This window comes from Enhydra lutris, unplaced genomic scaffold (genome assembly GCF_002288905.1).
Source record: "Enhydra lutris kenyoni isolate GAN:26980312 unplaced genomic scaffold, ASM228890v2 scaffoldscaffold7, whole genome shotgun sequence".
Taxonomy (NCBI): Eukaryota; Metazoa; Chordata; class Mammalia; order Carnivora; family Mustelidae; genus Enhydra; species Enhydra lutris.
In genome coordinates this window covers 37,077,559-37,101,841 of record NW_019154091.1, presented here as the reverse complement: position 1 = coordinate 37,101,841, position 24,283 = coordinate 37,077,559, and the positions used below count along the sequence as shown (strand labels likewise).

Sequence of the window (24,283 nt, the reverse complement as noted above, 5' to 3'; positions counted from 1 at the left end):
CGCCTACCATTTATTTCACTACATAGTGGAATTTTCTGTGCTGTGATGAAGTGGAAGTAGTGTGGTTTGTGCTATGCTTCTTCACAATATGAGATTACAGTAACACTTGCCATATCTTTCTTAGGAATCAGAATTGACTGTACTGCTCTAGTTTTAGTTCTAAAGTGATAGCTCAGGGCGTGTCTTAATTTTTCAGTTGTATAGGAGACTTTTATCCACACGAATCAAGACCTTCCTTCTTTGATCAGGTGTGTTTCTGTGTGTGTCTGTGTTTCTAAAAACTGTTTTTCAGGAAATGAGAAATTCCCGAGGTTTCAAACTCGAGAAAGTTTCCAAAAATATTTACACTGTAAGGTAACTATAATTGCTTCTTTGAATAGAATTACGGAGGTCAAGGAATTCTTCTTACTTCTGAGGTATATATTGGTTTACACTACATTCAGTGGTGAGTAGGCAGGATATATTTACTGAAGAATAAGATGTTATGATGTTGCTAGAAGATGGAGTCTTGTCATTAAACAAAACTAGAGGAATCAATCTACATTTGGGATTAAAAGATTGAATTTCGGGGCGCCTGGGTGGCTCAGTTGGTTAAGCGACTGCCTTCAGCTCAGGTCATGATCCTGGAGTCCCGGGATCAAGTCCCGCATCATGCTCCCAGCTCCACGGGGAGTCTGCTTCTCCCTCTGACCTTCTCCTCGCTCATGCTCTCTCTCACTATCTCTCTCTCAAATAAATAAGTAAAATATTAAAAAAAAAAAAGATTGAATTTCAATTTGAATTCACACATGGGAATTTTCCGCTCTTATGCAGGGCACTTACCTTCTGTGATACACGACTTTATTTGCAAAGTGAAAAAAACATATTGTTACTTCCTACTATGATGATCAAATATGAAACAGCTTTTTTAAAATCTATGCACTACGTATATTTATTTAATAGCCATTTTCTCTCTGAAAGCTCTTCTAGACACTGTAAGATGTTACTATATAAATAAACATGAGATCATTTTTGCTAATAAAGATGGTGATGATAACTTACAGATGATGATGATGGTGGTGATGATGATGATACTAATGATGATACTATGGACAGAAGTTGAATTAATATGTACTAGAAACAAACATCCAAAGAATTCATATGTCTTACCCAAATTTGCCTTGCCAAAAAAAATTGTCACCAAGTAAGATAACTGTAAATAGAAAACTATAGATGTTGTCATTCAAGATCAGTGATGGAAAATATTTTTGATTAAGTAGCTTAATGTAGGTGAATGAAAAACACCTATTGCATTTTTTAAATATTTATTTTTTATTTTATAACTAAAAGAAATGCAAAACTTTAATTTTGCCTGGCTTGTATGAACTCCTATTTTCATTATCCTCTTTATATATATGAATGGGAGAGATATTTTTGTATTCTTATTTTTCTAAGGAAGATATGTCATCTTCAACATGAAGATTTTGGATTCATCTCTGGAGTAAATAAATAGTCATAATCTGACAATGAACCTGATCCGAGATCGGTGGGCTCGTCCCAACATGGGTATGTGTTTTCCACATAGATGTGTAATTTAGCCTGTGTATAATTTTAAGATTCCCAGAATTTGATACAAGTGTACAAGGCATAAGAAAGCAAGCTACTCTAATTCATTTATGTTCATTTCATGTTATATTTTAAATGGAGTTTTCAAAAACTTGAAAGCTTTTTTCCTCCTTTGTTTCATTAACTAAAGTAAAATCTTTCACAATTTGAGGTAGCCTGAAATAGTGACAGCATGAGGATTTGGAGTTAGAAGAATTTTAATCAAACTTTTACTAGTCTGTAGCTTTGAGATCTGGACAACCCACATCTTCTCTGCACTTGAGTTTCCTTTCTCTATCAAATAGAGATATAAAACATGTTATATGTACATTAGTCAATTTCTATTTCTAGCATTATATTAAATACAAATATGATTTTGGCCTCCTGTAACATTCAATTTTTTCATTCATAAAATAATACCTACCCTCTTCACATGTTTGATAATTATGTTACATATGGTATGTACAAACAATGCTTTAGTTTAGTTTCAGGTATAAAAGATAATTAATATTAACATTTCATTATGTAAAGTTTTTATGTATTCAGTAATGATAACTATTTCAGGAAGAGAGCAAAGTGGCTTTTTACTTGTCTTGTTCAGAGGCAGCTTATTTGTCTTTATCTTAAAATTTTACACATTATTTGTATGTCCTTCACTGGAAAAAAAAGGCAATTACTGCTTACTACATGATTAACATTATTGATTCTAAATGAATGTTATTTTAATTTCACTTTTTAAACCACTCATGACAAGTTGTGTTAATATCCTTTGGTGTTTTGTTCCTTTTTTCCCTTTTCTTTTTTTTTGCGTATAATTTGTGAAGTTATTAATTTAGCAAATATGGCTCTATGAATTAAACACATGTCTATCTCCCTAGGTCCCTATTTTACTATACACTGTCTTTATTTTAATGTTAGATTTTATCACACACTAAGAATTACCTTATTTTATAGCACAGATCTGCTAAAGACCTTTTGCCATAGAATAAATATAATTTTATTCATATTACAAGTACAAAAATCATAATAATGAAGTAATATAAAACAAAAGTAACTTGATGTTATACTTTAAAAAGGATATGAACAGTATGTCAAGTTAAATATGAAAAACTATGACCAAAGGGGCTGAAAGGCTATGACTCCTATTGACCTGAACTGCTTTTCTCTAGAAATGAATGAAGTTCATAATTATAACTTGGAACTGGTAAAGCATAGTACATCTCCACGATGGCAAAAGAGAGAGTCTACATTAATCACAAGCAAATGTGGAGAAAATCGTAAGTTCAATACTCCATTTGTCTTTTCTCACTATACTGAGGTGAGTCTTGGAATCTGTATGATTAGATCAGTGATTAACAGTCAGTTTGTTTTACCTTAATGAGAAAAGCAGAAATGAAATTAACTCTAGTATAATATTGGAATATATAATACAATTAGCAGATACTGTTCAGCTTAGAATTTTTTCATGCCCCATAAATGATACTATCATTAACATAATAATGACAACCAGGACAGCAGTTTCTTGATTTTTTTTCAAGTTTTTATTTAAATTCCAGTTAGTTAATATATGGTGTAATAATAGTTTAAGGTTTAGAATTTAGTGATTCAGTACTTACATATAACACCTGGTGCTCATTACAAGTGCTCTCCTTAATCCCTAACACCTATCTAGCCCATCTCCCACCCACCTACCCTTTGGTAACCATCAGTTTGTTCTCTATAGGTAAGAGTCTGTTCCTTGGTTTGCCTTTTTTCCCCCTAGGGTCATTTGTTTTGTTTCTCAAATTGCACATATGAGTGAAATCATACGGTATTTGTCTTTCTCTGACTGACTGATTTTGTTTGGCATAATACTCTCTAGCTCCACCCACACCATTGCAAATGACAAGATTTCATTCTTTATGATGGTTGAGTGATATTCTAATATTCTATCTATAAAATATTCTAATATATATATACATATATATATCACTTTTTTATCCATTCATTTTGTCCATTCATCAGTCAATGGACATTTGGGATCTTTCCATAATTTGGCTAATGTTAATAATGTTGCAGTAAACAACAGGGTGCATATATCCCTTTAAATTAGTATTTTGTATCCTTTGGGTAAATACCTGGTAGTACAATTGATGGATTGTAGGACAGTTCTATTTTTAACTTTTTGAGGAACCACCATACTGTTTCCCACAGTAGCTGTACCAGTTTGCATTCTTACCAACAATGCATGAGTGTTCTGCTTTCTCCAATTCCTCACAAACGTCTGTTGTTTCCTGTGTTGTTCATTTTAGCCATTTCGACTGGTGTCAGTTGATATCTCATCATAGTTTTGATTTGTATTTCCCTGATAATGAGTAATGTTGGACATCTTTTCATATGTCTGTTGGCCACCTAGATGTCTTCTTTGTAAAATGAGTATTCATGCCTTCTGTCCATTTTAACTGGGTTATTTGTTTTTTGGGTGTTGAGTTTTATAAGTTCTTCATATATTTTGGATATTAGATATGTCATTTGCAAGTATCTTTTCCTATTCCATAGGTTGTCTTTTAGTTCTGTTGAGTGTTTCCTTCACTATGAAGAAGATTTTTATTTTTATAAAAATGCTTCTGTTTCTCTTGCCTCAGGAGACATACTAGTAAGAAGTTGCTATGGCCAATGTCAAAGAGTTTACTGTCTCTGTTCTCCTGTAGAGTTCTCATGGTTTCCTGTCTCACATTTAGGTCTTTCATCAACTTTAAATTTATTTCTGTGTATAGTGCAAGAAAGTGATCCAGTTTCATTCTTTTGCATGTTGCTCTCCAATTTTCCCAACACCATATGTCAAAGAGACTGTCCTTTTTCCATTGTATATTCTTTCTTGCTTTGTCAAAGGTTAGTTGGCCATAGAGCTGTGGGTTCATTTCTGGGTTTTCTATTCTATTCTATTAATCTATGTGTCTATCTTTGTGCCAGGACCATACTGTCTTGATTACTACAGGTTTGTAATACAACTGGAAGTCTGGAATTGTAAAGCTTCTAGTTTTGCTTTTCTTTCTCAAGGTTGCTTTGGGTATTCAGGGTCTTTCATGGCTCCATACAAAGTTTAGGATTGTTTGTTCTGGCTCCATGAAAAATGCTTTTGGTATTTGGCTAGAGATTACATTGAATGTGAGACCGCAGTTTCTAAGGGAGCACTGAACAACTAACTTTAAGGAGAAGTAAATGAAATGGAAACAAAAGGGAAAGGAAATACAAAATATCTTTCAGAGATCTGTTCTTAAAGGTGTGGAAGCAACAATTTGATTGTCATTCACAGAAATGTTTCAGAATGTACAGAGATAAGCTCTCTGTCTTTTATCAAGCCAGAATACCATTGAAAATAGAGCCTGAAATGGTTTACACAGAAAGGAAAACAACAGACTTCTCACTTATGAATCTTCATAAAGTATTAAAAAATAAATGATTATTTATTAGTGGATTACAAGGAGGGAAATGTGCCATATGCAGTCATCAAAGGGGAAAGCTTGTATGATCATATGCATAATGTTGAAAAGGTTTTAGATAAAAATCACTCTGAGTTCTTAATTTAAAAGAACTTAATTTTTAAAATCTCTAATACATACTTTTTTCAAATATATACTTATTCAGAAGTTATCATTATGCTTATTGATAAATGCTAGCTGCATTTTTTTTACAGATTTTATTTATTTATTTCACAGACAGAGATCACAAGTAGGCAGAGAAGCAGGCAGAGAGAGAGGGGGAAGCAGGCTCCCTGCCAAGCAGAGAGCCCAATGCAGGGCTCAATCCCAGGACCCTGGGATCATGACCTGAGCCGAAGGCAGAGGCTTTAACCCACTGAGTCACCCAGGCGCCCCTGCATTTTTATTATAGTTAGAAAAGACAAGAATTTTTGCTGTCATTGTTGTTGACTAATAGTAATTGTTCTGCTGGTGCTAGCCAACATGAATAACCAACAAAAAGAAAAAAAGCAAATGATGTGACATTAGAATAAAAAGGCAAAATAAACATTACTTGCAATTATTTGTAATTTAAAATACTTTTTTTTTAATTTTTAAATTTTTTAATACACATATAATGTATTTTTATCCCCAGGGGTACAGGTCTGTGAACCACCAGGTTTACACATTTCACAGCACTCATTAGCACATACCCTCCCCAATGTCCATATCCCCACCACCCTCTCCCATCCCTCCTCCCCCCAGCAACCTTTTAAAGACCCTCAAAAGCTTCATTCAAAAATATGACAAACAATATGAAAATCTGATATGAGGACTCAATTGAAGATAAGATATAAAAATCAATTACCTTACTATCTAGAAAAACAATAAAAATGTGATGAAACAAAAATTCCATATATACAAGACCAAATTTTTTTTAAAAAATACAGAAATAAACTTTTTAATTAAAAACGCTAGAAGTAAAACTATCAATTTAAAGTTGTATTGACAGGGGCACCTGGGTGGCTCAGTGGGTTAAAGCCTCTGCCTTCAGCTCAGGTCGTGATCCCAGGGTCCTTTGATCAAGCCCCACATAAGGCTTTCTGCTCAGCAGGGAGTCTGCTTTCCCCTCTCTCTTCCTGCCTCTCTGCCTACTTGTGATCTCTGTCAAATAAATAAATAAAATCTTAAATTAAAAAGTTATATTGACGGGATGCCTGGGTGGCTCAGTTGGTTAAGCAGCTGCCTTTGGCTCAGGTCATGATCCCAGCATCCTGGGATCGAGTCCCACATTGGGCTCCTTGCTCATCAGGGAGCCTGCTTCTCCCTCTGCCTCTGCCTGCCATTCTGTCTGCCTGTGCTTGCTCTCTCTCCCTCTCTCTCTCTGGCCAAAAAAAAAAAAAAAAAATTATATTGACAAACATAAAATAAGACATGCATAATGGGAAAAGACATTTTAAAGATGTAAATTATCTCCATATATTTATGCATTTAATGTGACTCTATTGAAAGATTAATTACAATATTTTAAACATACAGGTTCTTGAAAAGCTTAAAGTTCTTTTTATTTTTTTATTTTTCTTTTTTTTTAAGATTTTATTTATTTATTTGACAGAGAGAGACACAGCGAGAGAGGGAATACAAGCAGGGGGAGTAGGAGAGGGAGAAGGAGGCTTCCTGCCAAGCAGGGAGCCCAATATGGGGCTCGATCCCAGGAAGCTGGGATCATGACCTGAGCCAAAGGCAGAAGCTTAACCCACTGAGCCACCCACATATCCCAAGTTCTTTTTATTTTAAAGTTCTTAAGGTACGTATTAAGTGTAATGATAACCAAAATATTTTGAAAAAGAAATGTAATATATAGTTGTGGGTACTGTGAAAAACTCAAGCATATTGCAAAACTAAGGGAATTTTACATATAGTGTGAGTGGAAAATGCATAAAGAACATAGGAATAAATGAAAATACAACTATGAATGTATTACATGCTAAAGGTGATATTTCATAACAATGAGAACACATTGATTTATTCAGTAAATGATGTTAGAAAAATTAAGTGCCCATTTGGAAAAAAAAATTTTAAATTTAAGTTCCTACCTTATTTATTACACACACACACACACACACACACACGCACGCACGCAAAAATATCAAATAGGTCAAATAAAGGAAACCATATAACATGATGACACATGAGTTCAACATACTTTATAAACTAAGAATAATGAAGACATTTTATCATATCCAAAAAAAATCAGTTATAAAGGAAAATTTGATCAAGGTAACCGTTACACATTCAACACTCCTACAATTTCATAATGTTAAAGCAGAAATATCTGAGATGTGTGTTTGCAAAACATATGGTAAGAAATGAACTAATACCCTTAACCCGAAAAGCAAAAAAGGAACCAGCTACTCAATACAAACAAGAGAATTATCAGAGAAATAAAATAAAAACATTATTTAACCATAGTAAAAGATGTCCAATCTTATTCATAACAGGAAAAACAGAATTTAAATTAAAAATATTGCTTATAAGGTTTAGATATTTTAAAATGTGAATAATATTTAGTGCAGAGAAGATGTGAGCAAACAAGCTTTTAAATTTATTTTTGGTACTACATAAATTGGTATTTCTTCTTTGGACTGAAAATTTCAATCACTACAAAAATTTTAAATGCAAATGCCCTTGACTCAGCAGTTACTCTCGCAAGTATTTCTCTTAAAGAGGAACTCAAAAATATACACAAGTGTGTATAAAATATTATTCATATTGTTATATCTAATAGCAAAACTCAGAAACAATTTAAATACATGTTGGAAAAAATTAAGTTTGTCAATAGATTTTGTCCACGTATCAATGAAATGTAATGAAAGCAACTATTTATAAAATTTTGACTTTATAAGACATGATATAGAATAATCACTAAGATATTTTCTTAAGCGAAAAAAAAATCACGAAGTATTTTCTGCAGTTTCTTCAACATGTTTTTAAAAAGTGATTGAAGGGAAATGTCTATATTTATTATTGTATCTACATAAAAATATTTTTTAAATTATAGCCATGATTTATTCTATGGAGGAAACTGGAGAACTTTTAGAGAGAAACAGTAGGGAGTATGCATTTCTGTAGTCTTTTTTTTTTTTAATCACTTGCAAAGTACTTATTTTACTAGTTCTAAGTAAAAGTACTGATGTCCCTCCCCCCTAAAAAGCACTCGTAACATTTATATCAAACATGAACATACCAAACCTTTTAATCTTTATTTTCTATTCGTTCTCATTTTTTTTTTTTTGACAGCACCTCCATTTTTTGTAGCCCGTGCCATTGCTATAGCCATGGGGATCCATTTCATTATAATGGTAATGATATGCGGTGCCATATTCATACATTGTAAGTGATAGTAGAGAAGTAGATAGAACATTCTTGACTTAATGATTGTAATGCATTACTTTGATTAGTATTCAGAAATACAGAGACATAAACAGGCAATATTGTATGTGTCTTTATGTTTTTGCTATTAGTGTAAAAATGTGTCAACTACTTTTGCTAGGACTATGTTACTAATAACCTTTTAATAATTTTATTTTTTAATTCTTGAACTGTGTTTTACATATAATGTTTTATTAGTTTTAGATGTACAATATAGTGATTCAACAATTCTATACATTACTCAGTGCTCACAATGATGAATGTAATCACCATCTGTCATTATACAATGCTATTACAATATTTTTTACTATATTCCCTATGTTGTACTTTTCATCTTCATGACTTACTTATTTTATAACTGGAAGTTTGTACCTCTTAATCCTCTTAATTATTTTAATAGCATTATTCAACCAAGAAGCTCCAATTTCTTTGCAAGGTAAGTGAAAGTTTTCTAATGTTTTGAAGCACAGATTACATGAATCTCTATATAACTGAGCATAAGCATGCATCCAATGTTATTAAGAGAGTGTGTGAGAAAATGATTAATTCTTGTCCATAATCCATAACATCCCCCAATTTTTATTTTTTAACAATGAAAGAGTGCTTATAAAAAAAGCAGAAGATACTTGGTTTTGACATCTGTCTCTCTTTATAAATGTGTAAAGATATGTCATTGGAGGTGATCCAATTGGCTATCTGGAATGTTAAAGTTACAATAAAAGAGTATTTAAACTGTCTAGACAAAATCTGCTATAATCTTCAGACTCGTACAGAATTAATAATATATTCTCTCTTTCTAGAAAGTTATTGTGGCCCATGTCCTAAAAACTGGATATGTTATAAAAATAACTGTTACCAATTTTTTAATGAGAGCAAAAACTGGTACCAGAGCCAAGCTTCTTGTATGTCTCAAAATTCCAGTCTCCTGAAGATATACAGCAGAGAAGATCAGGTTGAGTATTTGTTTTAATTTCCCTTACTATACTCAGTCCTAACATGGGAGGCAACTCACTGAAATATGAACCTGAAACATAAGAGAGTCACTAAGACTCAGATATAGCCATCCTAAATTTTTCTGCATCAAAAATAAGAAAGCAGAGGGGAATCAAGATGGCGGAGAAGTAGCAGGCTGAGACTACTTCAGGTAGCAGGAGATCAGCTAGATAGCTTATCTAAAGACTGCAACACCTACAAATCCAATGGAAGATCAAAGAGAAGAAGAACAGCAATTCTAGAAACAGAAAATCAACCACTTTCTGAAAGGTAGGACTGGCGGAGAGGTGAATCCAAAGCGACGGGAAGATAGACCGCGGGGGGAGGGGCCGGCTCCCGGCAAGCGGCAGAGCAACGGAGCGCAAAATCAGGACTTTTAAAAGTCTGTTCTGCTGAGGGACATCACTCCAGAGGCTAAACCGGGGTGAAGCCCACATGGGGTCAGTGTGGCCTCAGGTCCCGCAGGGTCACAGAAGGATCGGGGGTATCTGAGTGTTGCAGAGCTTGCAGGTATTAGAATGGGGAAGCCGGCTACAGAGACAGAGCCGAGGAGTGAGCTCACACCTCGGGGTTACCTTGAACCAGTCACAGGCTTGGTCAGCTCGGAGCGCGGACGGAGGCCAGGCAGACAGGAGTAAATGGGTGGTGTTCTCTGAGGGCGCACTGAGGAGTGGGGCCCCGAGCTCTCGGCTCCTCCGGGCCAGAGACTGGGAGGCCGCCATCTTCATTCCTGTCCTCTGGAACTCTACGGAAAGCGCTCAGGGCACAAAAGCTCGTGAAAGCAAACCCGAGTGGATTACTCAGCCCGGCCCCTGGCAAGGGTGGTGCAATTCCGCCTGGGGCAAAGACACTTGAGAATCACTACAACAGGCCCCTCCCCCAGAAGATCAACAAGAAGCCCAGCCAGGACCAAGTTCACCTACCAAGGAGTGCAGTTTCAATACCAAGGAGAGCGGCGGAATTCCAGAGGAGAAGAAAGCAAAGCACGGAACTCATGGCTTTCTCCCCATGATTCTTTATCTTGCAGTTAATTTGATTTTTTTCTTTTTCAATTTTTTTTCTCTCTTCTTCTGCTAATTTTTAACTTTTACGCTTTTCTTTTTTAACGTTTTTAACTAGTTTATCTAATATATATATATATTCTTTTCTTTTTTATATTTTTTCTTTATTCGTTTTCTTTTTTTAATCATTTCCTTTTTTTTTTTTTTTCTTTCTGAACCTCCTTTTATCCCCTTTCTCCCCCCTCACGATTTGGGATCTCTTATGATTTGGTTAAAGCATATTTTCCTGGGGTCTTTGCCACCCTTTTAGTATTTTATTTGCTTTTTCATATACTCTTATCTGGACAAAATGACAAGGCGGAAAATTCACCACAAAAAAAAGAACAAGAGGCAGTACCGAAGGCTAGGGACCTAATCAATACAGACATTGGTAATATGTCAGATCCAGAGTTCAGAATGATGATTCTCAAGGTTCTAGCCGGGCTCAAAAAAGGCATGGAAGATATTAGAGAAACCCTCTCCGGAGAGATAAAAGCCCTTTCTGGAGAAATAAAAGAACTAAAATCTAACCAAGTTGAAATCAAGAAAGCTATTAATGAGGTGCAATCAAAAATGGAGGCTCTCACTGCTAGGATAAATGAGGAAGAAGAAAGAATTAGCGATATAGAAGACCAAATGACAGAGAATAAAGAAGCTGAGAAAAAGAGGGACAAACAGCTGCTGGACCACAAGGGCAGAATTAGAGAGATAAGTGACACCATAAGACAAAACAACATTAGAATAATTGGGATTCCAGAAGAAGAGGAAACAGAGAGGGGAGCAGAGGGTATATTGGAGAGAATTATTGGAGAGAATTTCCCCAACATGGCAAAGGGAACAAACATCAAAACCCAGGAGGTTCAGAGAACCCCCCTCAAAATCAAAAAGAATAGGTCCACACCACGTCACCTAATAGTAAAATTTACAAGTCTCAGTGACAAAGAGAAAATCCTGAAAGCAGCCCGGGAAAAGAAGTCTGTAACATACAATGGTAAAAATATTAGATTGGCAGCAGACTTATCCACAGAGACCTGGCAGGCCAGAAAGAGCTGGCATGATATATTCAGAGCACTAAACGAGAAAAACATGCAGCCAAGAATACTATATCCAGCTAGGCTATCATTGAAAATAGAAGGAGAGATTAAAATCTTCCAGGACAAACAAAAACTGAAAGAATTTGCAAACACCAAACCAGCTCTACAGGAAATATTGAAAAGGGTCCTCTAAGCAAAGGGAGAGCCTAAAAGTAGTAGATCAGAAAGGAACAGAGACAATATACAGTAACAGTCACCTTACAGGCAATAGAGTGGCACTAAATTCATATCTCTCAATAGTTACCCTGAATGTTAATAGGCTAAATGCCTCACTCAAAAGACACAGGGTGTCAGAATGGATAAAAAAAACAAAACCCATCTATATGTTGCCTACAAGAAACTCATTTTAAACCTGAAGACACCTCCAGATTTAAAGTGAGGGGGTGGAAAAGAATTTACCATGCTAATGGACATCAGAAGAAAGCAGGAGTGGCAATCCTTATATCAGATCAATTAGATTTTAAGCCAAAGACTATAATAAGAGATGAGGAAGGACACTATATCATACTCAAAGGATCTGTCCAACAAGAAAATCTAACAATTTTAAATATCTATGCCCCTAGCGTGGGAACAGCCAACTATATAAACCAATTAATAACAAAATCAAAGAAACACATCGACAATAATACAATAATAATAGGGGACTTTAACACTCCCCTCACTGAAATGGACAGATCATCCAAGCAAAAGATCAATAAGGAAATAAAGGCCTTGAATGACACACTGGACCAGATGGACATCACAGATATATTCAGAACATTTCATCCCAAAGCAACAGAATACACATTCTTCTCTAGTGCACATGGAACATTCTCCAGAATAGATCATATTCTCGGTCCTAAATCAGGTCTCAACCAGTATCAAAGATTGGGATCATTCCCTGCATATTTTCAGACCACAATGCTCTGAAGCTAGAACTCAATCACAAGAGGAAATTTGGAAAGAACCCAAATACATGGAGACTGAACAGCATCCTTCAAAAGAATGAATGGGTCAACCAAGAAATTAAAGAAGAATTGAAAAAATTCATGGAAACAAATGATAATGAAAACACAACGGTTCAAAATCTGTGGGGCACAGCAAAGGCAGTCCTGAGAGGAAAATATATAGTGGTACAAGCCTTTCTCAAGAAACAAGAAAGGTCTCAGGTACACAACCTAACCCTACATCTGAAAGAACTGGAGAAAGAACAAGAAAGAAACCCTAAACCCAGCAGGAGAAGAGAAATCATAAAGATCAGAGCAGAAATCAATGAAATAGAAACCAAAAAAACAATAGAACAAATCAACGAAACAAGGAGCTGGTTCTTTGAAAGAATTAATAAGATCGATAAACCCCTGGCCAGACTTATCAAAAAGAAAAGTGAAAGGACCCAAATAAATAAAATCATGAATGAAAAAGGAGAGATCACAACTAACACCAAAGAAATACAGACAATTATAAGAACATACTATGAGCAACTCTACGCCAACAAATTTGACAATCTGGAAGAAATGGATGCATTCCTAGAGACATATAAACTACCACAACTGAACCAGGAAGAAATAGAAAGCCTGAACAGACCCATAACCAGTAAGGAGATTGAAACCGTCATCAAAAATCTCCAAACAAACAAAAGCCCAGGGCCAGCCGGCTTCCCGGAGGAATTCTACCAAACATTTAAAGAACTAATTCCTATTCTCCTGAAACTGTTCCAAAAAATAGAAATGGAAGAAAAACTTCCAAACTCATTTTATGAGGCCAGCATCACCTTGATCCCAAAACCAGACAAGGATCCCATCAAAAAAGAGAACTACAGACCAATATCCTTGATGAACACAGATGCAAAAATTCTCACCAAAATACTAGCCAATAGGATTCAACAGTACATTAAAAGGATTATTCACCACGACCAAGTGGGATTTATTCCAGGGCTGCAAGGTTGGTTCAACATCCGCAAATCAATCAATGTGATACAACACATTAATAAAAGAAAGAACAAGAACCATATGATACTCTCCATAGATGCTGAAAAAGCATTTGACAAAGTACAGCATCCCTTCCTGATCAAAACTCTTCAAAGTGTAGGGATAGAGGGCACATACCTCAATATTATCAAAGCCGTCTATGAAAAACCCACCGCAAATATCATTCTCAATGGAGAAAAACTGAAAGCTTTTCCGCTAAGGTCAGGAACACGGCAGGGATGTCCGTTATCACCACTGCTATTCAACATAGTACTAGAAGTCCTAGCCTCAGCAATCAGACAACAAAAGGAAATTAAAGGCATCCAAATTGGCAAAGAAGAAGTCAAACTCTCACTCTTCGCAGATGATATGATACTATATGTGGAAAACCCAAAAGACTCCACTCCAAAACTGCTAGAACTTGTACAGGAATTCAGTAAAGTGTCAGGATATAAAATCAATGCACAGAAATCAGTTGCATTTCTCTACACCAACAACAAGACAGAAGAAAGAGAAATTAAGAGTCAATCCCATTTACAATTGCACCCAAAACTATAAGATACCTAGGAATAAACCTCACCAAAGAGGCTAAGAATCTATACTCAGAAAATTATAAAGTACTCATGAAAGAAATTGAGGAAGACACAAAAAAATGGAAAAATGTTCCATGCTCCTGGATTGGAAGAATAAATATTGTGAAAATGTCTATGCTACCTAAAGCAATCTACACATTTAATGCAATTCCTATCAAAGTACCATCCATTTTTTTCAAAGAAATGGAATAAATAATCCTAAAATTTATATGGAACCAGAAAAGACCTCGAATAGCCAAAGGAATATTGAAAAAGAAAGCCAAAGTTGGTGGCATCACAATTCCAGACTTCAAGCTCTATTACAAAACTGTCATCATCAAGACAGCATGGTACTGGCACAAAAACAGACACATAGATCAATGGAACAGAATAGAGAGCCGAGAAATAGACCCTCAACTCTATGGTCAACTAATCTTCGACAAAGCAGGAAAGAATGTCCAATGGAACAAAGACAGCCTCTTCAACAAATGGTGTTGGGAAAATTGGACAGCCACATGCAGAAAAATGAAATTGGACTGTTTCCTTACACCACACACGAAAATAGACTCAAAATGGATGAAGGATCTCAATGTGAGAAAGGAATCCATCAAAATCCTTGAAGAGAACACAGGCAGCAACCTCTTCGACCTCAGCTGCAGCAACATCTTCCTAGGAACATCGCCAAAGGCAAGGGAAGCAAGGGCAAAAATGAACTATTGGGATTTCATCAAGATCAAAAGCTTTTGCACAGCAAAGGAAACAGTTAACAAAACCAAAAGACAACTGACAGAATGGGAGAAGATATTTGCAAACGACATGTCAAATAAAGGGCTAGTGTCCAAAATCTATAAAGAATTTAGCAAACTCAACACCCAAAGAACAAATAATCCAATCAAGAAATGGGCAGAAGACATGAACAGACATTTCTGCAAAGAAGACATCCAGATGGCCAACAGACACCTGAAAAAGTGCTCCATATCATTCAGCATCAGGGAAATACAAATCAAAACCACAATGAGATACCACCTCACACCAGTCAGAATGGCTAAAATTAACAAGTCAGGAAATGACAGATGCTGGCGAGGATGCGGAGAAAGGGGAGCCCTCCTACATGTTGGTGGGAATGCAAGCTGGTGCAACCACTCTGGAAAACAGCATGGAGGTTCCTCAAAATGTTGAAAATAGAACTACCCTATGACCCAACAATTGCACTACTGAGTATTTACCCTAAAGATACAAACGTAGTGATCCGAAGGGGCACGTGCACACGAATGTTTATAGCAGTAATGTCCACAATAGCCAAACTATGGAAAGAACCTAGATGTCCATCAACAGATGAATGGATAAAGAAGATGTGGTATATATACACAATGGAATACTATGCGGACATCAAAAGAAATGAAATCTTGCCACTTGCGACGACATGGATGGAACTAGAGGGTATCATGCTTAGCGAAATAAGTCAATCAGAGAAAGACAATTATCATCTGATCTCCTTGATATGAGGAAGTGGAGTGCAACATGGGGGGTTAAGGGGGTAGGAGAAGAATAAATGAACCAAGATGGGATTGGGAGGGAGACAAACCATAAGTGACTCTTAATCTCACATAACAAACTGAGGGTTGCTGGGGAGAGGGGAGTTGGGAGAAGGGGGGTAGGGTTATGGACATTGGGGAGGGTATGTGCTATGGTAGTGCTGTGAAGTGTGTAAACCTGGCGATTCACAGACCTGTACCCCTGGGGATAAAAATATATTATATGTTTATAAAAAATTAAAAAAATTAAAAATAAATAAATAAATAAATAAAAGAAAGCAAGCACAGGACATTGGGGTGACTCATTTGGTTAAGCGTCTGCTTTCAGCTCAGGTCATGATGCCAGGGTCCTGGGATGGAGCCCTGCATCAGGCCCCTGCTCAGTGGAAAGCCTGCTTCTCCCTCTCCCTCCACCTCTTCTGCCCCACAACTTGTGTGCTCCCCCCATCTCAAATAGATAAATAAAGTCTTTTTTTAAAAAATAAAAATTTAAAATTTAAAAAAATAAATAAAAATAAGAAAGCACAGAAATTTTAGGTATTATGTACAGTGTTTAAGTGAGAATTAGGCTAGAGGACAGAATGCATTTCCCCAAGTGTAGGGAAAAAATGATTAAATGATTATGGCTTTGTATTAATTAAAATTCTGAGCACTGATTTATTTGTGTTCTCAAACAGGACTTCTTTAAATTAGTGAAATCATACCATTGGATGGGACTAATACAAATTCCAGCAAATGGATCTTGGCAGTGGGAAGATGGCACCACTCTCTTACAGAACCAGTAAGTCTTAAGGCGTCTATTTGTGGGTTTTGTCTCTAAGCTGTCTCTATGGTCATTCAAGATCATGTTACTTCACACAATGCCAGGAGTTCCCATATCCTAACAGATTCAGCAAAACACCCTGAGGGCCTAAATTTAGGAGATTATAGACAGAGCAGCCAATACCAATTATAATGAGTAACATTGTTTGCTATGTGCTAAGTACTGCACAAGGTAAATCTAATACTATGCCCATTTTACAGAGGAAGAGACTAAAGCAGAGAGGTTAAGTATCAAACACATATTCTTTCTAGAAGTTTCACCTGCAAAACTTTCCCTTTGCACCCTTGTAATCTCTCCTTCTTACTCCTTTCTGCCCACCTTTTTCTGACCCCAGGCAACTAACCTACTTTATGTCACTATAGATTAGTTTGCAATTTATAGAATTTAATATAAATGGATTTCTGCCATATGTGCCATTCTCAAGTCTGGCTTTCTCACCCAGCACAATTATTTTGGATTCAGCCACCTCATAGCATGTATGAAGGATTAACTTATTTTTGTTCCTGGAGGTATTCCATTTATGAGTCACTCAATTTGCTTTGCCTTTCCTCTGTTGATGGATAGATAGGTAGTTTCCAGTTGTTGACTATTAGCAATAAAGCTACTTGAATATTTGTGTACAAGTCTGTATGAACATATACAGAACATATACATTTCTTTTCTCTTACATTGAAAGGTAAGAGTAGAATGGTTGGGTAATTAATAAGTATGTGTTTGACTTTTTAAGAACCTGACAAACTATTTTCCAAAGTAACTGTGCTGTTTTACATTCCTACTAGCAGTGTATGAGAGTTCTAGTTGCTCTCCATCCTGGTCTACACTTGTTACATCCCTGACATTTTAGCCATTATCACAGGTGTGTAGTGGTATCTCATTGTGGTTTTAACTTGCATTTCACTAATGACTAATGATGACGAACATCTTTTTTGTGCTCATTTACCATTTATTTTTCAATTTTCTATTTCATTAATTTCTGCTCCCCACTTCCACTATATTTCAGTATTCACTCACACAGGCTCCTCGTTCAACCTTCAGCTGTATTAAAGGACTCCCATTTATCTATCCTCTAAAGAAAAGAGAAAGAAAACCACCATAGTTTCTTGTAGTGAAAACTGATCTATTGGTTTGAATTTTTTTTCCTAATAGAAACATTCAGGCTACAAATATGTAAGATAATTTTGCAATATCCTCACATGTTTTGAGATATTGTGTTTTCATTTTCATTCACTTCAAAATAGCTTCTAAATTCCCATTTGCATTCTTCTTTGATCCATGCATTATTCAGAAGTGTGTTATTTAGTTTCCAACGTTTGGAATTTCCCAGAGATTTTTTCTTTTACTGAGTTCTAATTTAGTTCCATCTTAATCAAAGAACATACTTTGTATGACTTGAATCCACTTAGGTTTATTGAGATTAGTTTTATGGACCTGACCATGGTCTGTTTTCCAAAACGTTCCATGTGAAGTTGAACAAACTGTGTATTACACGATCCTTGGGGCGAGTGTATTATAATTTCAATTAGGTCAAGTTAGCTGGAAGTGTTGCTCCAGTCTTAAACTTTCTGATTTTCTGTCTATTTATTCTATTAATTACTGAGAGACAGATATTGAAATCTTGGAGTATAATTATGGATTTATGTATTTTAGTTGTAGTTCAAAATTTTTTTCCCAAAATATTCTTAAGTTCTATTGATAAATGTTTGGGTTGTTGTGTACTCCTGATGAATTTATGACTCTTATCATTATGTAATCTCTTTTTCCATAATGACATTTTGTGCTGTGAAATCCTCCTTTGTCTATTATAAATATAGCCATGTCAGGTTCTCTTTGATTAGTGCTAATGTGGTATTTATTTTGTATTCCTTTCTTTTTAACCTATCTCTGTATTTATATTACAACTAACTTCTATGGACAGAATACTCTTATAGACAGACTACAGTTGGAGTCATTTTATCATCAAATCTAATGATCTCTGCCCTTTTGATGGGAAGTTTAAGACATTCACTTTCTATGTGATTATTTATATCATTTAAGTCTTTATCTTGCAATTTGTCTATTATTTGCCCAATTCGCTGTTTATTAGTTTAAGAGATAAAGTTCAGTGATTCATCAGTTGAATATAATACCCATTGTTCATTACATCAAGTACCTTGCTTAATGCCAATTACCCAACTACTCCATTCCCCCACCCAACTTTCCTTCAGCACCCCAGTTTGTTCCCAATAATTAAGAATTCTTATGGTTTGCTTCCCTCTCTATTTTCATCTTACTTTATTTTTTCCTTCCCTTCCTGTATGTTCATCTTCTTTTTCTTACATTCCACATATGAGTGAAATCATATGGCATTTGTCTTTCTCTGACTTATTTAGTAACTGGTATTATATCACTTATGTATTAGTATGGTATTCTTGCAATAGTATCCTTCCACTTCTTCCTTTTAAACTTTGTACTATTTTTTTTTCTAGCCTGTTAAGATATAATTAACATATAACATTGTGTAAGTTTAAGGTGCACAATATGATGATTTGATACACATATATATATTGTTCAGTGATCACCACAATAAAGGTTAGTTAACACATTTATCACCTTCACTTGACCACAATTTTTATTTATTTATTTATTTATTTTGGTGAGAACATTTAAAATTAACTCTGTTGGCAACTTTCAAGTATATAAATAACACACTTCTGTTGGAAACTAAATAACACAGCTAACTATAGTCATGCTGTATACTAGATTATAATATCAGATGACATGCATATTATTGTACTACATATGTTATATATATAACATATTTACATGTATATGTTAGGTTGCTCATCTGAGATCGTTCTTTTCTCTTCATTTAGGCATTTATTCCTATAAAATCCCCTCTTAGAACTAATGGCTTTGCTATATTCCATAAGTTTTGGTATGTTGTATTTTCATTTTTGTTCATCTCAAGATACTTTTTGATGTCTCTTTTGATTTCTTCTTTAATCCATTGGTTGTTTGGGAGCATGTCACTCAATTTCCATGTATTTGTGAAATTTTCTGGTTTTTTCCTGCTATCAATTTCTAGTTTCATACCATTGTGGTCATTAAAAAAACACCTGATATGATTTTTAATCATAAATTTGTTAGGGCTTGCTTTGTGGCCCAATATATCATCTATCCTGGGGAACATTTCATATGTCCTTAAGAAGAATGTGTAATCTACTTCTGTTGGATTGAATGTTCTGGATATGTCTGTTAGGCCCATTTAGTCTATAGTATTATTCAAATTTACTCTTTCCTTATTAATTGTCTCATGTCTATTTAATGTTACAAGTACAATATTGAAATTCCCTATGTTACTGTATTGCTATCTCTTTCTCCCTTCAGTTCTGTTAGTAGGTTCTTTATGTATTTAGGTGTTCCAATGTTAGGTGAATATATATTTAAAATTGTTTTATCCTCTTGATTAATCAACCCCTTTACTACAATATAGTGACATTCTTGTCTTCTGTGACTGATTTTGACTTAAAGTCTATTTTGACTGATATAACTATGCCCACACCTATTTGGTTTGGCATATCATTTGCCTGGAATATCACCCACCATTCATTCACTTTTGGCCTATGTGTGCCCTCAAAGTAAGTCTCTTGCAGGCAGCATATTGATGTACCTCATTTTTAATCCATTTAGCCACCCTATAATATATCTTTCCCACCTCTAGCTACTTTAATAGTTTTTCTTTATAACTGGATTTGAGAAATTGGGTTGTAATATGCCTTAGGTTAGTTTTTTTTTTTTCTTGTGCTTGTGTTTTGTTGAGACTCTTAGATCTATGAGTTTATAAAATTAAAAAATTTACTACTATTATTTCTTCAAATTTCCCCCCCTTTCATTTCTCTTTCCTTTCCCTCAGACACACTACAGTTACAAATACATTAAACAAATTGAAATTGGAATGAAGTTAACTTGTGCTTTTTTCTTATATAAAACTATAAAAGTTTTTAATTCTTTATTTCAAGTGTATTTTACTTATTTGAATCTCTAGTTCTGTAGAGATAATAAAAACATCACAACAACATTAACGCTAATGTCTGGTTAATTAGCTGGTTCCTTTCTGTCACAGACAGTTTTATGCTCTTCATATGTATCTTTTCATTGAACAGTCTTAAAAACCTCTATAACGGGGTCATTTTTAATTTTGCTGGTAAGAAACAGAGTTTTAAAGTATATAATAATTCACCTAAACTATAAAATGAGTAATAGCTCTGGCAGGGATTCAAATAAATGTCTTTATTACTCTACAGCCAGAATTACTATTGAATGACCTTTAAAAAAATCCCTTCTCAAGGCACCTGGGTGGTTCAGTTGGTTGGGCATCCCAATCTTGGTTTCAGCTCTGGTCATGATCTCATGGATCATGAGATTAAGCTCCACTTTGGGCTCCACCATCAGAGGGGAGTCTGCTTGAAGATTCTCTCCCTCTGCCCCTCTCTCCCTTTCTCTCCCTCTCTCTAAAATAAATAAATAAATCTTTTTAAAAAATCGCTTCTCCTTGATTTTAAAGTTCAGTTTGCTTCCCTAATGGATAATCAATGAATAACCTTTTACTGCCATCTATTTCTTTCATATCTCCCCTTATATTCATTGTAACAGATACTACCTATGCTCCTCCTTCATTATATATTTGGAATTTGGAGGCCCCAGTACACCTTAGACTTGATGTGGAATGACCTCATTTCTGTATGGCTTGCGATTTTATTTTTGACGAAAACCAGTCTATTCTCCAGAAATACTAATAAAACTTGTTTCACCTTATCTCAGTATTTTCCATGCTTTAAGTGTAAATGTTTGTTTTAGAAGCAAAAGCAAAACAACTAGAAAGATAAATTTCAGTTATGCATGTGATATTTTTTGAGTGTTATTCAATTTCCAGGAACTTTGCAGAGATAATGACAGAGATGAATAGGACACAATTCCTTCAGGGGTTTCACACTTCAGTTAGAGATATGGGTATAAGCAAATAAGTACCATCCAGAATAATCAGTACTCTGGCAGACATGGAATACAAATAGTATGGGAAAACACACAGAAATGGAAGGAATCAAAAAAAAGAGTGAGATTTAAAAATGAGACTCTAATGTACATAGATTGAGACCAACTAACAGCAGTTACTAAAAATATCTTAATTTTTTCTCCTATGGTAGCTAATGGTTTCTATATGGACTGAGTCTCTTCCCTTGTCCTTTTGAATACAAACTATCGGACCATGGTCTTCCTCTAATTTTTTGTTCAGATTTACACTGATGCATCCTCACTCTCTCCTTGGCCTTCTATTTCCCACAGGTTCCTGGCAGAATACAAATCACCAGACTCTGAAGCAAAATAGATACACAGATATAACTATCTCTACATGAAAAAATAAATAAGTAACTATCTCTACGTGGAATGTCTACACAGACACACATATTATATATATATATATATATATATATATACTTATATATATATACAGACATTCCATATATAAAAGAATTTTACAATATTTATTTCCTTACCAAGTAAATTTGCATATATCCAAAGAAGATTGTTTATTTTTACATAAAACATGACATCTGCTGACTTCTAAACTGAATTCTAAGTTCTAACCTATTTGATATGCTTAAAAAAATTTAAAAACTTTCATTTCACTCAGGTACATGTATCAAGAGATTCCAGACTTCCTAAATTGACTAATTTCCAATGTAGCAAAAAATAGTGGCATATAATTTATAATAGAATGAAGTTCTTGCTTTTATAACTGAGTTGGCTATATTTTGCATATCTTTAACTAAGAAAGACTAGGCATGGTCCTAAAACCTTCTGAAACAATATTATTTCAATACCTATATTTAGATTTGTTGTATTGCATTTTTATATTTATGCATTAATAAATATGTATTGTTTGAATTAATTTACATATTAAATATTTAAATATGTGTTAATAAAGTCACAAATATAATTTGTCCTTCTAGATTAACAATGGTTGAAATGCAGAATGGAACCTGTGCAGTTTATGGATCAAGTTTTAAAGGTTATACTGAAAACTGTTCAACTCCAAACACATACATCTGCATGCAAAGGATTGTATAAATGCTTATGATTTATAAAAAATAAAGAATTCAAGAGCACAGAAGCCATTCTTGGGGTGCCAGTGTGGCTCCGTCGGTTAAGGCTCTATCTTTAGCTCAGGTCATGATTGCAGGGTTCTGGGATGAGCCTCAAGTCAAGCTCTCAGCAGGGAGCCTGCTTCTCCCTCTGCCCCGCCCCCTCCTCATTCTTGCGTGCCCTCTCTCTCTCACTGTCGCTCTATCTCAAATAAATAAAAATAAAATCTTTTAAAAAAATAAGCCTTTCTCTGAATGTTCTCTGTGAAGAAAACTTCCAGAAAAAAATTCTGCCTATAGTTATTGAATTATTTTTCCATCTGTGACCTGACACAAAAATAATCTTGCAGGGGAATAAAGGCTGATAATTTAAGAATTTATCTTCTATAAAAATGTTTTGTTTAATTTTTGTAAAATTTCTAGTAATGAGCAAATTCATTTTTATATTTAATAAACTGTTGATGAAACCAAGGGTTAAACTAAACTTCAAGCTACTTTATTAAATGTGCACAAATATTACACTAAGAAGACTTTTAGAGTTCTTCAAACTCAAAAATTTTGAAAATTAAATAAATTTAAAGCTGGGTGACGGGTATATAATGGTTCATTACATTTGCTATATTTAAAAGTTTTCGAAATGAAAGTTGAAATATCAACAAATTTCTCCTCAAAATTTCAAAATGCCACTACTAGTTTAATGCAGTACATGAGATGTGTGGCAGAAATTGAATTACTCCTCACAGTAAGACTATGGTATGGCACCAGGTATTACAAAATACAGAAAATTAAAGAATTGAGTTTGAAAAGGACTTTCCAGGCTTCAGTGGGAAAATGACACCTGAATGGAAACTTGCAGAGTGATTAGAAGTTGTCTGGACAAATCATAAGGATAACAGAATCCTAGCAAATGGAATACTACTTGCAAATGTGCAGATGTTAGAAGAGTGTATGACTCTAAGGAAAGCCAGTTTGCTTGACTTACTTCACTTAGCATAATCCCCTCCAGTTCCATCTATGTTGATGCAAATGGTGGTATTCATCCCTTCAGATAGCTGAATAATATTCCTTATGCTAAGTGATGCTAGTCAGCCAGAGAAAAACAACTATCATATGGTTTCACTCATATGTGAAACATAAGCAATAGCATGGAGGACCTTAGGGGAATGGAGGAAAATCTGAAGAGGGAGAAATCAGACAGGGAGATGAACCATGAGGGACTGTGGACCCCAGGAAACAAAGTGAGGGTTTCAGAGGGGAGGAGGACTGGGGGAGGGGGTAACAGGGTGATGGGAATTAAGAAAGGCACATGTTGTGATGAGCACTGGGTGTTATACGTAACTAATGAATCAAGGAACACCACATCAAAAACTAATGATGTACTGTATGGTGACTAACATAACACAATTAAAAAAAAAAAAAAAAGGAAAAATAAATAAATAAATAAATAAAATTTTTTAAAAAGATAGAAAGCCAGTTTGTACTTACACATCTAATTCTGCTTTTTGTTCGTTTATTCATTTATTTGTTTGTTTTAGGTTCTATGTATGAGTGAAGTCATATGGTATTTGTCTTTCTCAGTCTGACTTATTTCACTTAGCATTATACCTTTCAGACCCATCCATGTCATCTCATGTGGCACAATCTCATCCTCTTTTTATGGCTGTGCAATATTCCATTATGTATACACACCATATCTTCCTTA

General features: G+C 34.8%; 1 protein-coding gene across 2 annotated transcripts; it reads left to right on the top strand.

Moving 5' to 3' along the window:
- The first annotated feature begins 126 nt into the window (after positions 1–126).
- LOC111142238 (NKG2-D type II integral membrane protein) lies at positions 127–22,674 on the top strand. 2 transcript variants are annotated; one of them, XM_022495281.1, is made up of 6 exons: positions 127–248; positions 1,439–1,545; positions 2,754–2,861; positions 9,257–9,408; positions 16,314–16,417; positions 22,450–22,674. In XM_022495281.1, exons 2-6 carry the CDS (start codon positions 1,506–1,508, stop codon positions 22,565–22,567), a joined length of 522 nt encoding a protein of 173 aa, XP_022350989.1. In that variant the 5' UTR covers positions 127–248; positions 1,439–1,505; the 3' UTR covers positions 22,568–22,674. The 2 variants fall into 2 exon arrangements, with proteins under 2 accessions (XP_022350989.1, XP_022350988.1); XM_022495280.1 differs by lacking the exons at positions 127–248; positions 1,439–1,545 and adding exons at positions 8,325–8,417; positions 8,857–8,892 and having other exon boundaries at positions 2,756–2,861.
- Positions 22,675–24,283: the final 1,609 nt, after the last annotated feature.

What these genes read in the sequence shown, in the direction of transcription:
- LOC111142238 (XM_022495280.1), top strand. Translation starts at nt 2,756, where the DNA reads ATGAATGAAGTTCATAATTATAACTTGGAACTGGTAAAGCATAGTACA. An exon ending in CGGTGCCATATTCATACATT is followed by an intron (nt 8,418 to 8,856) that starts GTAAGTGATAGT and finishes TTATTTTAATAG; the next exon opens with CATTATTCAACCAAGAAGCT. An exon ending in AGCTCCAATTTCTTTGCAAG is followed by an intron (nt 8,893 to 9,256) that starts GTAAGTGAAAGT and finishes CTCTCTTTCTAG; the next exon opens with AAAGTTATTGTGGCCCATGT.